This window comes from Arachis hypogaea, chromosome 16, assembly GCF_003086295.3.
Source record: "Arachis hypogaea cultivar Tifrunner chromosome 16, arahy.Tifrunner.gnm2.J5K5, whole genome shotgun sequence".
Lineage (NCBI taxonomy): Eukaryota > Viridiplantae > Streptophyta > Magnoliopsida > Fabales > Fabaceae > Arachis > Arachis hypogaea.
In genome coordinates, this window is record NC_092051.1 from 8,978,011 (window position 1) to 8,994,162 (window position 16,152).

At 29.2% G+C, this 16,152-nt stretch overlaps 2 protein-coding genes across 3 annotated transcripts; both read right to left on the reverse strand.

Moving 5' to 3' along the window:
- Positions 1–487: 487 nt before the first annotated feature.
- Positions 488–3,106, reverse strand: LOC112757950 (uncharacterized). The gene is made up of 6 exons (XM_025806490.3): positions 2,565–3,106; positions 2,376–2,482; positions 1,908–2,016; positions 1,655–1,816; positions 1,283–1,456; positions 488–757 (listed from the first exon to the last, which is right to left on the reverse strand). The coding sequence occupies exons 1-6, from the start codon at positions 2,805–2,807 to the stop codon at positions 728–730; spliced, it is 825 nt and encodes a 274-aa protein (XP_025662275.1). The 5' UTR covers positions 2,808–3,106; the 3' UTR covers positions 488–727.
- A 9,079-nt stretch (positions 3,107–12,185) lies between these two features.
- LOC112758875 (protein STRICTOSIDINE SYNTHASE-LIKE 2) lies at positions 12,186–15,742 on the reverse strand. Of its 2 annotated transcripts, none has more exons than XM_025807661.3 (3): positions 15,049–15,742; positions 13,203–13,484; positions 12,186–13,013 (listed from the first exon to the last, which is right to left on the reverse strand). In XM_025807661.3, the coding sequence occupies exons 1-3, from the start codon at positions 15,330–15,332 to the stop codon at positions 12,443–12,445; spliced, it is 1,137 nt and encodes a 378-aa protein (XP_025663446.1). In that variant the 5' UTR covers positions 15,333–15,742; the 3' UTR covers positions 12,186–12,442. The 2 variants fall into 2 exon arrangements, with proteins under 2 accessions (XP_025663446.1, XP_025663447.1); XM_025807662.3 differs by having other exon boundaries at positions 12,186–12,845; positions 15,049–15,386.
- Between the last annotated feature and the right edge of the window lie 410 nt (positions 15,743–16,152).

Consider the following 16,152-nt stretch of genomic DNA (forward strand, 5'->3'; position numbering starts at 1 on the left):
CTATCTATCTTTTTTCAGTTTAATTGAAAAATACATTCCTCTAACATTTTTATATAGTAAGCTGAATCTAGTTCACCAAAAATGGCAGGCTTCTAGTTTGGTTATTTTATTTAATACAAATCTAACATAATTATATTCAAACAAATATGAGAAAATTCTAATCTTGTATACATTGTGCCCCGTTGGAAAAAGGCACCCGCATTCGGATATTTAGTTTTTAAATACATTCCTCAGATGATGCAATTTAATGTTTCAAATTTCATGTTATTTTGCAGGCTACCAATGCATAATTGAGGCCTTTTACAAGAATCATGCATAAGTAGGAAATTTTAGAGTACTTAATTTTTATTTTTATTTTTCTTTTGGGTGACCAGTTTTGCTTATGATCTTTGTTTATTAGTTCCTAAATTTTCATATTGTGAGACATATGAGTCCCCTTTTTAAGTTTTGACAGTTTAAAATAAAAACTAAAATATTCTTAGAGAAGTTTATGTCCAAACGCATTTGAATTGCAATGTCAAAAGTGAACACAAATATGCTTTTAACTTACCCTACACTAATTTCTGGATTTCACTGAGTTAACAGGATCATCTCTTTTTTAGTTTTTTACATACATTATTATACACACATTGATAAAAAGAGCAGAACATTTACACCCTTATATCTCAACCCTAAAAGACTCTACATATGTATAACATTCTTCAACTTATTGCAAGGAGATTACTTTTCAGACCTGCACTCCAATCCTCTGAGCTACCTGCATCCGCAAAATATTCATTCTAGTCATTCTTTTATGCATAAGGACCTTATTAAAATTTGTCAATTTCTTTTGAAAAATAAAAAATAATTTTAAAAACACGATGAGAAGGTGATAACAATGTTGAAAACAGCGGAAGCATTATCCGTATAAATAAAGTATTCATTTTTGGATCATGCTAATAACACAAAGTTGCAAGCTGCCACATTGGATCATATACCCTTTTCTTTTGCAGGTGCATATGGATCATCAGGTGCTTACAGAGCACTCACTATTAATGCCGGATACCTCTCCTCTATTGGGAATTCAATAGGAATCAGAGAAGAATGCGAGAATGATATTGGCATTGGTAGGAATGTGGGATCAAACTCCCAACCGAACAGAAACTCCCTAATCCTAAAGATGATGATAGGTATCTTGTTTGATTCTCTCAAAGTTATCTACTCACCTATTCTCCACATAAAGTTTTCATGCTATTTCAAAAAGAAATTAGATGTTGTAGGTTGGATGAAGATGTTAAGATACCTCTTTAAAGGAGTGAACATCACTTCCCCAAAGCCAAGCATCGCAGCCTGCATCTCTTGCACCCCAGACATCATTTCTACGATCATCGCCAACATGAACAGCATCCTCGGGGTTTACGCCCAGTAGTTCACATGCTTTAAGAAATATGGTTGGATTTGGCTTCTCAGCTGCAACCTATTTGAAAGAGGCATAAACCAACTCCTTAAATCAATAATATTATAAAAGAAGAAAGTATTCATGAAAACTTCAATTAACTACATGTATCACTCAAATGGAGCCAAATATGTGTTTGAAAATTAGTTAACAAATTGACAATATAAATAAATTTCAAGAGAAATTTGATACAGGCAACAATAACGACCATCTGATTACCTCGGCAGATACTGCTACTGCATCAAACCAATTTTCACAATTCAATGCCCGCAGGACAGGTCTCAGTCGAGTGTCGAAATTCGATACAATAGCCAATTTGACACCAGATTTTCTAAGAGCATTAAACACTTTTTCTGCTTCAGGATCACAAAGATGCCATGCCTATAGATGAAGTATGCCAAAAGGTTATCAAAACCATACCCAAATATATACACACCATAAAATTTAAAGGAAGTTAACTGTAAAAACCCACCTTGTCTGTCATATAGTAGTTATAAAGTTCTTCAAAGTATTGAGAATCCGAACAGCCGGTGGAATAGCTAACTATGTATTGCCAGAATGGCCTACCATCATTAACATATCTGCAATGTTGGAAGATAGAAAAGAAAAGAGTTTTAATTTTACAAAAGATGACAACAATATGTCTAACTAACTACTTATTCATTTTCAATTAAAACAGAGTGAAATTATTAGAGATATAACCCTTCATATCTTACTACTTATCAACTTAAGTTTTTGAGATAAATGATTCCATCAATATCAAAACCTGTATGATCCAAAGGTCTAAAACATCCTTGGCAAAGGGTCATGCTTCAAACCCAAAAGAACCTATTATAGCATGTTACAGATATATTATTCATTTATATGGCTGTACCTATCTACAAATAGTTTGATAGATATCAACAAGATAAAGCGCAAAGAAAAATAAAAAAGAAGCAACCTGAGACGAGATTTGCCCCAAGGTTGACTATAAGCTCTTCTGTATCTATGCAATATTTCATCCTCAGAGTACTCCACTCCATATTTCTCCCCAATTGTCCTATATATCTGCGTAACAAACCCTAAATTGGTTAAGAATTATAAATTTTGCAGAAAGAAGGAGAAAGAAAGAAAGAATTAGAGAGCGTACCTCGGCCATGGGCTGAGAAGGGAGAACAAGAGTGCCAACAGCATCAACAAGAAGCGCCTTGTGAGTGATGTGGCCATAAAGGGACCTCCTGTAATCTGCGTAGTCCTTGAGTGCTTCTGTTTCTGATTCTGCAACTTGCGCCGCCGCAGAAGAGTAGCGGCAATGTTGAAGGGCTTTTGCAGCCATGGCGAATGGTCTGCCATAAGAGACGGTTCTTGAGAGAAGCTTTGTTAGCGGCATCATTTGAATGGAACAAACTCACATTCCCAAAATGACCTTCACCACTTTCTTCTTCCTTCCTCGCTCACTCTCACTTCTCACTTCTCACTTCTCACTTCTCATTTCTTAAACACCACACACAACCGAAATCGGAGCCCTCTTATTCTCTCACAACACACAAACTCATCTTCCACAAATGCCCCTCTCCCTTCTCTAGTATTACTATTTCTTCCCTCTACTGTTTTTTTTTTTTTTTTTTGTCGTTCATCAATGGAGGATTACATGCACAAAGTTTTAGTTCACAAATATTTAAAAATCAGTTTAAATTAATTTAAAATTATTTTATTTTATATCTATTAATTATTTTTAAAATAAATATTAAATTAAATAAAATAATTTTAGATTTTTTTTTTATTCTTTCTCGTTTATTGTTTATGCTACTAACTTTTTTGGATCGCCCCCACACTATAAAGTTAATATCGTTAATGTCATAAAGAAGGCATAAATAAAAGGATTAATGCCGACTCTGCTATATATATATATATTAAAAATTAATTATTTATAAAATATATATATTAAAAATAAATTAAAAAATATATTTATATATATACATAATAATTAATTTGATAATATATTTTTTATGTACATATAATATTTTTTATATATATTTAGTATCAAATGAGCATTAATTAGAACTGATGTGTATAAAAAGTTTCCCATGCATTTGATCTTTTATGGGTTCAGGAATTGGTGAATTGTGCATGTATGTTTTTATTGTATTGATGATCTATTCCCCTATAGAAACCTTTTATTACGGTAACTAGCAGGTTGACCGTTGACCGCATCTAGCCGGCGCAGTTGGAAAGAAAAAAATTTGTTGTTAATAAATTGTGTCATAAGAAGTATGTAGTTTGCTAGTGTGAACTGTGAGGGGATAGACGTGAATAATATATATAGGACCATATCATAAAATAAAAAATAAAAATGTATTAGTCAAGTTATATGATATGCATGAGATACTAAAATTGTTACGCAATGAATGTGTATCAAGATTTGTATTTGCATAAAGTTGAAGGGAAAATTACGCACACTTTCCCTGGAATTTTTATAAAAGTTGAACCTCCCTCACATGTCACATATATAATAACTGAATCAGATTGTTAGAAAAAGTAACAATCACATGCTAGTACCACAAAATTTAAGTAATCTATGCTTGGCCCTTTATTATTATTGGATTGGTCAACATTTATATTGAAGGAAATGAATTCCCATATTCTTGCTTGTAGAAGAGGGTTTTCTTAGCTTCCTTCGTTTTAATTTTAATTTTATTGAATAAATTATTATTTGTATCTCTAAAAGATATCGACGCTGACAAATGTATCCATATAAGAATAAAACGATAATTGTAACCATTGAATATGATTTCTGTGTGCCAAGAGTACCTAGACGTTAGTTACGTAATTAGCCTGTTAGGATACTCTTGGTACACGCACTACAACAGACGCGGCGAATGCCTGCGCCGAACTTCTTGCGAAGTCACAAACCGCAGCAACTTAGAGTGGATTGTTGCGATTCATCTCCAAATTAGCCTTCCGACGCCGAATCAACCTGCAAAGTAGATGGAATCAACTCCAAATCAGCCAAGAATAGAACAACTTAATTAATTATAAATATAGTAATTAGTTTTATTTATTTATGATTTAAAATATTGGTTATTAAATGTTTCACCACATTCAAATTAGGAGGCGATACGTTCAGTATCACTGCAACGTGAATCACGGAAACTGATTCAATTAGCTTCCGTCTCTTCATTCTCCTTCTCTCTCCAAATACCTAAAACATGATAAATCAAAAAGTAGATTCAGAACCATCTAATTTACAAAGAAAAGAAACATCATAATGTTTAGCATAAGCACACTCCACATACAAATTTTGGATTTATCGAGAGACATTTGGTTGACTAGAACCATCTTAATTCTCTAACATTATTGTTTATTCTTATATAAATACATTTATTAGTGTTTGTATCTTTTTATGGATACAAATAGTATTTTTATTCTTTATTTGTATTAGCAAGTGATAGATGTGTATGAATTATGAAATGGGAGATACCTAATATCAAAAGAGAATGAAACACACATGACACGAAACAACAATAATGGAAACAAAGGGACCCCGCAAGCAATGGCGGATCCACGGGGCCTAAGCTAGCTATGGTGCCCAAAATTTTTAAAAAAAATAGTAAATAGTAATAATTAATAATATTAATTTTTTTATATATAATATTAGAAAAAAATATAAATTATAAAATTTTATAAATTAAAATAACTAAAAACTATATTATGTATTGGATATTTGAATTATTGTTGTTCTTGTTAACAAATAGTTCATTCTAATAATTAATAAAAATTGTTCTATTATACTAATTCAAGTCCATATTATTAATTAAAGTAATACTAGTATATTTTTCAAATATTTTTTTCAAATCATCAGAGGCATCAGCACCACTTTTCTACTCTTCTCATTCTAATTTTCTTTCCATACCAAAACAAGATATATGAAGAAAAACCATTGAAGAGAAGTAAACAGCAAAATATTAACCATTGAATACACAACAAAGATTCAAAGAGATATATTTCAATTTTTTTAAAGTTAATAATAATGTCAAGTATTATTTACATTATTTATTTAAAATAATTAATTTATTTTTTTTTATAATAGACAATGTTCAAAGATTGAAGTGAAGGCAAAACTCAATAGAATTATTTTTGGGTGAGACTTGGAATAAAAAAATAATAAGGTAAATCAATAATTTTATTTTTGGTTTTTATATATTTGTGTTTCTAAAGTTATTTGTTATTGCTCAATAGGTTTAATATTTTTTTTAAGAAAATAACATATATGCAATTATTTTTGTTTTTTTATTAGATAGTTCAAGTTAAGTTAAAAATGTCAAAGATGAAAACAATTCACTCATTTTTCAAGAGAAAAGAGAGAATATATGATGAATAAAATTCAGCTTCGGATTCTTTGAGTAATGTTTAAAATATTATTGAACAACCTGTGACACAACTTGTTCACTTCAGAGATGATAATTGATGATTTTAGTTCTATGAAGCATCGTCGAGCAAGTTTAAAAATATCAAAATCTTAAAATATGTAGTTGAACATTAACTTTTATATAATATAATTACTCTTTTAATATATATACTACAAATCATATTTTATTAATTTTTTGTTATATTTTATATTTAATTGGCTCTCTTATAAAATTTCTGGGCAAGCATCTAACAGATAAACAGAACATGAAATATTAGGAAAGACACATGAAAGCCGGTTGCATATATTAATCTAATGGTTGATGCTTCATATAATAATATAGAGACTTTTTTTAAAGATGTTAATTAAATGATACTTTCTTTTGTTTTTTTGTTTACATTTATACATTTTTTTAATGAAAATAATATATATTTTAGTTTGTTTGACCAAAACTTTTTTCAATAATTATTATAATTGTACAAAAATTAGTGATAATTATTTAGTTGATTGAAATAATAATAATATAAAATATATATTTATTATTATTGTAATAAATTTTATTTATTTTTAATATTTTATCATTAATTATAAAATATAGAAGTTTTGAATTAAATATGTTTATAATGAGCTAAAATATTTTATACTATATGATAAAAAATAAAAATAAATAAATTTATTATTTTAATAATAAATCATATTTTATATTATTATTATTATTAGAATGACTTGAATCAACCAAACAATTATTATTAATTTATATACATATTTATAATAATTATTGAAAAGTATATATGTTGATCAAATAAATTAAGTATGTTGTTTTAATCTTATAAAAAATTATATATTTTATAAATAAAAAAATTTCATATAGACATCTGATAACGAAGAGAAATGTCATTTTACTAATAATATATGATTTCTGCACACCATCCAGTTTTTTATTCATTGGAGAGGATCCACTCCCATAAAAACTTACGTTTAATTATTTTTATATTAAATTAATAATTAAAATCGTTATATTATTTAATACATTTGATTAAATTATTATCTAATAGTTATTAATTATTAATTTTATAAAAAAAATTGTATCATAATTTTTTATGATGTATAGACATTGTTACTAATACAAATATAAAACACACAGATACATAAATTTTAAATTTTTATGAAATATGGTATATATATAAAATATAATATAATTTTTAAATAAATTATAATTATATTTTAATATTTTAATATTATTAAAATATAAATTAATTTTTTAATTATTTTTAAAAATATTTAAAATAATTTTTATTTTAATAATTAATAATATATGTTATTTTTAAATATATTTTAAAAATATATATTAAAAATAAAATTAAATATATTAATATATAATAATATTTAAATATATTTAAGTATATTTAAAAAAAATTTAAAATTTTTATTAAAATATAATTTGACATAAAAACAATATAAATAAATATTATATTCAAAATGTATCCGGTATACAAGTATACAGATACAATAGCTCAAAAAAGTATTCCGTTGATAGTTAAATTTTCACGATATTTGAAGGAGCATATGGTTAAGGAGTCTTCAAAATCATCGAAGGGAAAGCAAGTGGGGTCCCTAATAAGAAGAATACATGAAATGGCATCTGATTCATTTGTTGTTCCTCAAAGCCCTCAACCTCAAAGACACGTTAAGGCCACCAACGTCTTTTTCTTGGACACGTGTTGTTAATTTTGTTTTTCTTAAGGAATATATTATATTCTCTATCACATAAATTTATGTGTCAGCAACTTGGTGTTTTTTCTTCATGAATTGAAAGGAAAGCAATGATTGTTTATGGGGCGAGAGTAACGCTTCAAACATGTAAGGCAATTTATGAGAGTATGGCATGTATGAGGATTGGAATGTTTTATTGTGCATCAGATAGAGCCTTAACTTTTACAATAATTATTTTATCCAGTTTTCTTGATATGTACAATGGATATAATATAAATTTCTTTCTTTCTATATGCTTTTATCAATTTTTAAAAAGACTATATAAAGTTTTATTGGTATGTTGTGATATAAATAATAAAGATTCTTCATGCAATGCTCAATTCAAAAGCTGGGTTGAAATGGTAGAAGTGTTGTGGAAGTTTGATTACACTAGCTTGGTAGTGGCACTGTCGCACTGAACTGAAAAGAGAAAAAAGAACCAATAACCATATTTCTTCACATAATGGACCACAAAAAGAAAGAAAGCACTGTGTAATGTTTATAGATAGCTGGGGCGTGGGATGTGAAAATATTTTGTGGTTATTCCGTTTTCGTCCACAAAAACTTGAATGGTGGGCCCTTTGAACACAAACCCAGGAGGGCCCAACAAATCTGAATCACAATTATTTTGGCTACTAAAATGTTTATCGATTTTGCATATCATATTTTTGAACACAAATTAGTGGGACTACTTTTGCCGCGTTATTATGTGTATAATTACACCCACCCCCCTCCCTTTTTTTTAAGATAAAAAATATCATTCATGGTTAGGGTTGTCAAAATGAGTTGCGGACGCATGAGTTAATTTGCTCGTAAAAAGAGACGAGTCCAGTCAGTAAAAAGATGACTACGACTCTATCATGAAACCACTCATCTCAAAAGTTTAAGCTTATAGGAGAAAGTTTTTGATATCATATCATGAAATCACTCATTCCAAAAACTTAAGTTGATAGAAGAAAATAACATTAATAGTTATATCTCTAACAGACTCATTTAAAAATAGACTATTTTGATTTTATTCGAATAATTTACTAATTAAGTGAATTCGAATAAAACGAATAGGTATTGATCCATTTGATTTTTTTTTTTAAACATATTAACCCTAAAATCAATTCAAACACATTAGGTTCCCAAGTTTAGTCCCAACTCTTCCCTTTTGGACAAGACTTGTAATTGTAATACCAATTTGTTAAACCCTGTTAATTTAGTTTTAAATATATAAACCTATGATAAAATTTGTTAACTTATATGGATATCAAATAAAAACTACTTTAGTACTTAGCATATCACGTTATTACCATTATGGAATATGGATCATATATATTTATTTGTCAACACCATAAAAGAACACACATTAATTAAATGATCATTTATTAATTCATCTACTTCTTTTATTATTTAGATTATTGTGCCTTGGTCTGTCTTTATTTGTTCGATTTCAAATGTGCCTTGAAAATACAGGAACTTCTGTGGCTTAAATAGGCCATTGACTATAACACCAAAAATATATGTGGTGGTGGAAGGTCTACCTCTTGGCGCACCAACAGAAACGGTGGCGCTAAAAATCAAACTTAATTCAGATAATGATAGTGATTTGGATTAAGCTCATGACTACTACATTTTGCTTAGCCTTTCAACGAGTAGAGAGTTCACCATGAAGCTTGTAGGATTTACTTATGTTAGATCTCATAATTTTTACATTCTTTTGGCATTCAATGATTTAACTTTGGTATTTAAAAATAGATTTGGATTCTCTAAAGTTTGAATTTCATTTTAGAGAGTAAAGTGTGATCTTCTACCCTTGAATAGTTTCTCTTTCATATTTATTCTTGGTCTTACCTATAAAATAAATGGTGAGAGATCACACTTTACTCTCTAAAGTGAAATTCAAATTTTAGAGGATGTGAACCCTTTAAAAAGTACGAAGATACTTAAGAGAATTACTTAAAAATTTATATATATGGTGACATGTTTTTTTTTTTTGGTCAATTTAGACTTTTTTTTTGGCCTTTGGTCAATTTAGACTCGTGAGGATCGTTTTTGGTTATAAATGGGGAAAAGCCCAAAAGACTGTTGAGCAAGTTTTTGTTTACAAAATGAAGAAAAGCCCAAAATACTGGAGAGAATTAATTTGTATTTATTTTTGGACATTGAGTGAGTTAACTGATTGACTCTTTTTAGTTTTTATAGTACCAAATCCTATGTTGTCCATCCAATGTTGGCGTGAGAGTTTTCCTATGTAATTGGTCCTTGGATTCTTATTCATTAATAATCCATCACAATTCAGCCCAAGATAAGGTAAATCTGTTCTAACTCTTAAATAAAGTGATTAATTGAACTAATTGGGTTCGTGTAGCAGTGAGCTCATTTATTTACTTTTTAAGTTTTGAATGTTTAAATTTTACTTTAGCAATTTATTAACTAATAATAAGCCTATAAATAAACATCAAATCTACAATAGATTAATTTTTAATATGCAAAATAAGAGAATATCGTAAAAAAAAAAGTGATTAATTATCTTAAAAAGATATTTAATTCTTCCTGTGTACAAGAAATAAGTATTTACTAATAGATGTTGTTGTCATGTTTACGCCTTTAACAATTTATTTGACATCAAATAACTTGTAAATATTAATGTCATACCCAATGACGGAGCTTGAACAAAATTATTAGGGGAGCAAAAAGTTTAAGATAAAATTACATAATATTATTTATATTAATTATTTTTAAGTTTGTTATGACATGAAATAGGTAAAAAAAAGTTATAATTGTAAAAAATAATTAGAATATTATAAGCAGTGAAATATGTAAAAAGAATTATAGTTAGAACCATAAATATTACAAATTACAACATTCATTAAATATTTGAATATTTTTTTTAGAAAAAATTTAATTAAAAAACTAATAAAATATAAAATAATACTAAATTCAATAGATAAAAGGTTATCCAATTTATTAAAGACTTACAAATTTTCTATTAGTTTATACGAATACAATTAAACTGTGGGCGCGCTACACATCATGTAACCATATAATCAAGTTGGCCTAAGTCCAAATAGAGCACATTAATGACGAGTGAAAATACGTGCTGGAAAACTCTCGTAACTTCACGCTTATTATGAAAAAACGTTACTTCTTCCCCAGTACAAAACCGCTCATTCTCTTCGAATCTCTCTTAAAATCACTCAAACTTCAGTCACGTTTTTTGCGAAAACCACAACTGGAGAAGAATCGCGGGAAGATTTGGCAAGGAACAACCAGAAACGAACAAAAACAGCAACAAAGATTCGCCTTTCTCCTCCTCCTCATTCTCCTCCTTCTTTTTCGCGTTCCTTCTTCTTCACCTGTTTTCTCTTTATCTTTTTTCTTTTGTTGTTATTGCTACTGTATTTTTTTTTTGCCTTTTTCTCTTTCTCTCTCTCTGGTGAAGAAGCAATAGAAGGTGAGGAGGAAGAGTTTTAAATTGTGCAGAACAGAAATGAACCGAAATGGCCAACTCCACTGAACCGAACATCATTCATGTGCTGAATAAAACGTCATAAACATTTAATCATCAAAGAAAAATATTTTTACATGCACAAGGACTCAATTAAATACACTGACAATCAAGTAAATCAAAATGAGCAACTCCACTAAACTAAACAACATTTATGTGCTGAATAAAACGTCATAAACATTCAATCATCAAAAATAGCATTTTTCCATGCAAAAGAAGTCAACTGAACACATAACAATCAGGTGAACCGAAATAACCAACACCATTGAACCGAACAACAATCATGTGTTGAATAAAACGTGATAAACATTCAATCAGTAAGAAAAATATTTCTGCATGCACAAGGACTCAACTGAATACATTAACAATCAAGTGAATCAAAATGAGCAACTCCACTTAACCGAGCAAAATGTTGGTGTTGTTGGTGAAAAAGTAGAAGCAGAAGCAGAAGCAGAATAAGAACCTATGTGCACGAATTTGAAAGAAGGAGGAGGAGGAAGAGGAGGAGAAATACTATTCTTGTTCCATGAGCATTGTTCGGTTCGGTGGCCTCCTTTTACTTTATTCAGTATTTAAGATTATTGTGATAGCATGTAGCAATCATTTCCTAGCTGTCTCAACGTAATAGTCTCATTCGACTGATTTGAAGTTGAATTATTCATTGTTTTCATTCAGAAGTGTAGATCGAAGTAGAAAACGAAGAAGAAGAAAAACGACGGAGCTTATTACATTGAATTCAATGCAGATCAATAATGAAGAATGCGAGCAGAGAAGAAAAATGCGAACAGAGGAATTTGGTTGAAGAACGAAAACGCGAGAAGAGAACAAAATTTACGTTATATGAGGTGCGTGTATAATAAACGCGTAAGGGGGTTGGAGAGGCGCGTCTGATTGAAGTTACTTGAATAGCTTGGATGAAAAAATTATATGGACGTAGACATTTTCTGTTATATTTAATTAGTTCTTTTTCATCAAAGTGATGGGTAATAATTAGATTATGTTAGTATTAAATATGAATTTATTAAGTTGTTAAGTCCATTCCAGCATTTTCCTGGTAAAACATGAGAATTGAGCACAAGTAATTGTTGCTGGAAGAACATAATACTAACTAATTAATTGAATTAGTTTCACTTTTTATCTACATGTTACTAATGCTTTTATAAAATATTTGGGGGCCATGGCCGTCATTGTCCAAGAGAAATATAGATTCTTTGTTTACAAAGAAGATTCCAATGTCATAATAACTTGGACTTTTTTGAGTCACTTTGAACTTCAGAGTTCCCTGCATATGACTTGTTCTCACTTTCTTTTCCTATATAATAATACTTGTCAGCAAGATTCAATGTAAAAGAACAAAATCTTATATCCCTTTTCACTTTACTATCCTTTTGTACTTTCCAGCAAAGGGTGTATCTATGGAACCCACCCATAAGACCCCATCTTTTTCCTCCACCTCACTAATAGAATTCCCAACCAAACCTTCAACAACTTCCAACACATCACCCTCCTCACTTAGCCTAATTACAATTCCACTACTCCCTTTCAACTTAGCCAAATATGAATATATCCTTGTAATGTCCAAAGGAACCTTAACTAGTACTTTTCCAATCCAATCATATGACAGAATCCATTCTATAAGTCTCTGCCTTCTTGAGTGAATTCCAACCCAGAATCCCCCTCTTGGACTACGTTTGATGTTGTCTGGGAAACCTGGAAGATCTGCAAAGTGTTCCAATGTTCCAGCCTTTGGTGTGCTTAGCCAATACTTGAGTACTCTGCAGTTTGTAGTCTCTACTATTAAAATATAGTCACCATCTTTGCTTAATGCTACACCATTTGCAAATGCCAGATTGTTTAGGACAAGTGTTAATTCTTTGCTTTGTGGGTCATATTTCATTAGCCTACCTGTTCTGTCCTTGCTTAGTATCAAAGATACATAATTCCTGCAATTTTGTTAGCATGTCACTCTCATAATATATTAGGATCAATTAATTTTCATTACAATTATTATATAGAATATTATGTCTTTATTATTACGATTTTTTTAGCATTCCAGTTTAATCTCTTGTTTGTAACTGTCACAAACATCGATAAACTTTTGAATACTAGTAAATGTGGTAAGTTAGTGTTACCTTCTATGGTATATTGAACTGCTGGTAGTGAAGTAGACTAGTCCAGTTGTTTGATCAATATCCAAACTGTTGGTGAAGGTGGAAGTGATGAGTGAAGAGGCAGCGCCACCATGAGGCCCAACAACAAGGAGACCCTTGTATGCATCAGCAACATAAAGCTCACCGGTGTGGTTGCTGAAGCATAAACCAAGTGGCCTCCCACAAATGTGTTCTTTCTTCTTCTGCTCCTCAATTGATCCTCCACACTCCTCGGATTCAGATTCTTCATCATCATCTTTGCCCCTTATAGTAAATTTTAAATAAAAAATAAGTTATATAAAAAGCACACGTTTCAATGTTAATTCTAAATGTTGTGTATAGTATGAGTGAGGAGAATGAAGTGAGTGATAAGGTTGTTGCAACATGCAGTTGCGGAGTTATTAACGGTAACAGTAACGGCCATGCATGTCCCAAGTTTAATAAGCAAAGAATAGGCAAGAAAGTGAAAGCTAACAAATCTAATAATTTAAGGAAAGAGAAAACACTCTCCATCCCTTTCTTCGTTTGCAACCAACAAAACATCTCAAGTCTCAAGTCTCAAGTCTCAACTGCATCACCATAGCTTAATTGCGTATCTTATCTATAACTTAATTGCGTCTTGGTATGCGCATCATACTTAGCTTCCTCATACCACACGTCAACTTAGCCTAAAGTTTTCCTTCAGGGGAAACCAATGCGCCACGTATTTCCTTTCACTTACATGATTAAGGCTAACCATACTTTTAGAAACAAAAATATTATTATATCTAAAATCAATTACTAAAATTAATTATTTATATATTTATATATAAATATATATAATTTAATTTATTTTTACGTATATTTATATTTCAGTATTTTACATTAATGAGTAAAAAATTATTACTACTTTAATTAATTTCTCACACTGTCAAACTGACCCTAACATATTTACTTGAGATTAATTATTATTAAGAAGCAAGTAAAAATTAGAAAAATTCAATAATATACGAGTTGTGCCGCTAGAAAATCAACTAAAAAGATAGTCAATTAAAGCTAATTAATTAAAAAACAAAAAATTTGTTATAAAAAAATAATTTTTTACTATTTTAATTTTTAAATTTCAAAACTAAATACAAAAAATTGGTTTGAATTGACTTACGTTATAGTTTATTCATTATACTTTTTCTATATGAGCACCAAGAATCTCCTTTATCCTAATCAAAATAAAAATGATTTAATTTCTATAGAGCATCAATATAAAAGATTAAAAAAATTCAAAAATTATTAAAATTTATTATTTTAGTCATTATTTTTAATTATTAATTTATTTTTTTAATCTAATAATCTAACTACATATTTTCAATCTATATTTTTAAATATTAATAATTAATTACTAGTCCAAAATAATAAATTTTATTAGCCCCTCTTTGTAAAAAAGTTCTTTTTTATATATTACATTATTACATTTGCATACTAATAAAAGTAATTACTTGTCATAAGGATTTTATACTATGAGCGATCATTAAAATTAAACTAAAAAAGAAAAAAAAATTCAAAACAGCCTGTGACGATTACAAACGATTACTTTAAAAGACAACGACATTTTTAATAAAAAAAATTCTAATTCAAGCATTGACAATTATTTCAAAAAGACAATGAAACTATCAAAAAAAAGTTAATGTTATTTTTTTGGCACTAGAACTAATTAATCCAAAAAAAATCAAAAATCAAATTGGATGTTTTTTTTTTTTCTTAAAACCTCGTTGTCCTTTCGAGATAATTATTACTCGCTAAAAAAATAAAATAAAAATTATAGAGCATAAAGAATTGTTGATGGCATTTGTACCTGGTGGGAGAAAAGGTGAGGGCAAAGTTGAGCCAGCGGTTAAGAGTAGGGTCCCATTTGATTATTCTACCATCGGAGACGCCGGTGTAAGGGCCACCACCGCGAGGGTCGAAGGCAAAACTCTCCGGTCCCACTGCGTTTTCAATGGGAATGGCCTCGTACTCATCATCATCAACCCCGCCTTTCAACCTCGAACCACACAAGTAAGCTACCAGAACAACTGCCACCGTCACCGTCACCACCACCACAGCCGCCATAACGTGCGGCTCTGCATGTATCTTCATGATTGGAGAGAGAGAGAGAGAGAGAGAGAGAGTTGATATTTGAGAAGAGCTTAGAGCTGCACTACCACTCTCTAACTCTCTTCTTGTTTTATAGCTTGTTTGGAGGAAAATTAAAATAAAAAATTCATATATTTAATTTTAAAAATAGTTTAAATTAGTAATATATTAAAAATTGAGCAGATTCAGTGATCACAATTTATTGTTTTTGACTACAGTTAATTAATAATATTTAAAAATATTGACCAAAAAATAATACTAAATTGCTAAATTAAAAATATTAGTTAATATAAATTAAAACTATTGTACTTAAATTTTTCTCTTCTAAATTTATCCTACATTTGTGCCAATCATCTAACAACAATGCCTAAAGCATGACCCTCAACTTGAGAAATACTAAGACCCAAAAAAAACCCTTAAAAAATACAAACACTTACACAATACTTTCACTTTATAAATTTAAATAATATTTTTTTAATAATACTTTAAACCAGTTCGGCAGTTCTCAAAGAACGTTTAATCGAACCTTTTTTTTTGTGACTAATCGAAACCATTTAATCTTTAATAAAATTTTAATTATTAAATTATTTTCTAACTTTTTAATTTATTAAACAAATTAATCATCAATTTATGTTTTTTGATAAAAAAAATTCGATACATCTATTTTTATTGATATTTAATAGTCCTAACAAATTTTTAGATTCTTAAATCAATTCCTCTATATAGATAAATAATATTATATAGAAATTAATTTGTCTAATAAAATTAAAAAGAAAATGTTCATAAATTTGTTAAAGATTAAAAACTAGTTTAGGATATTACC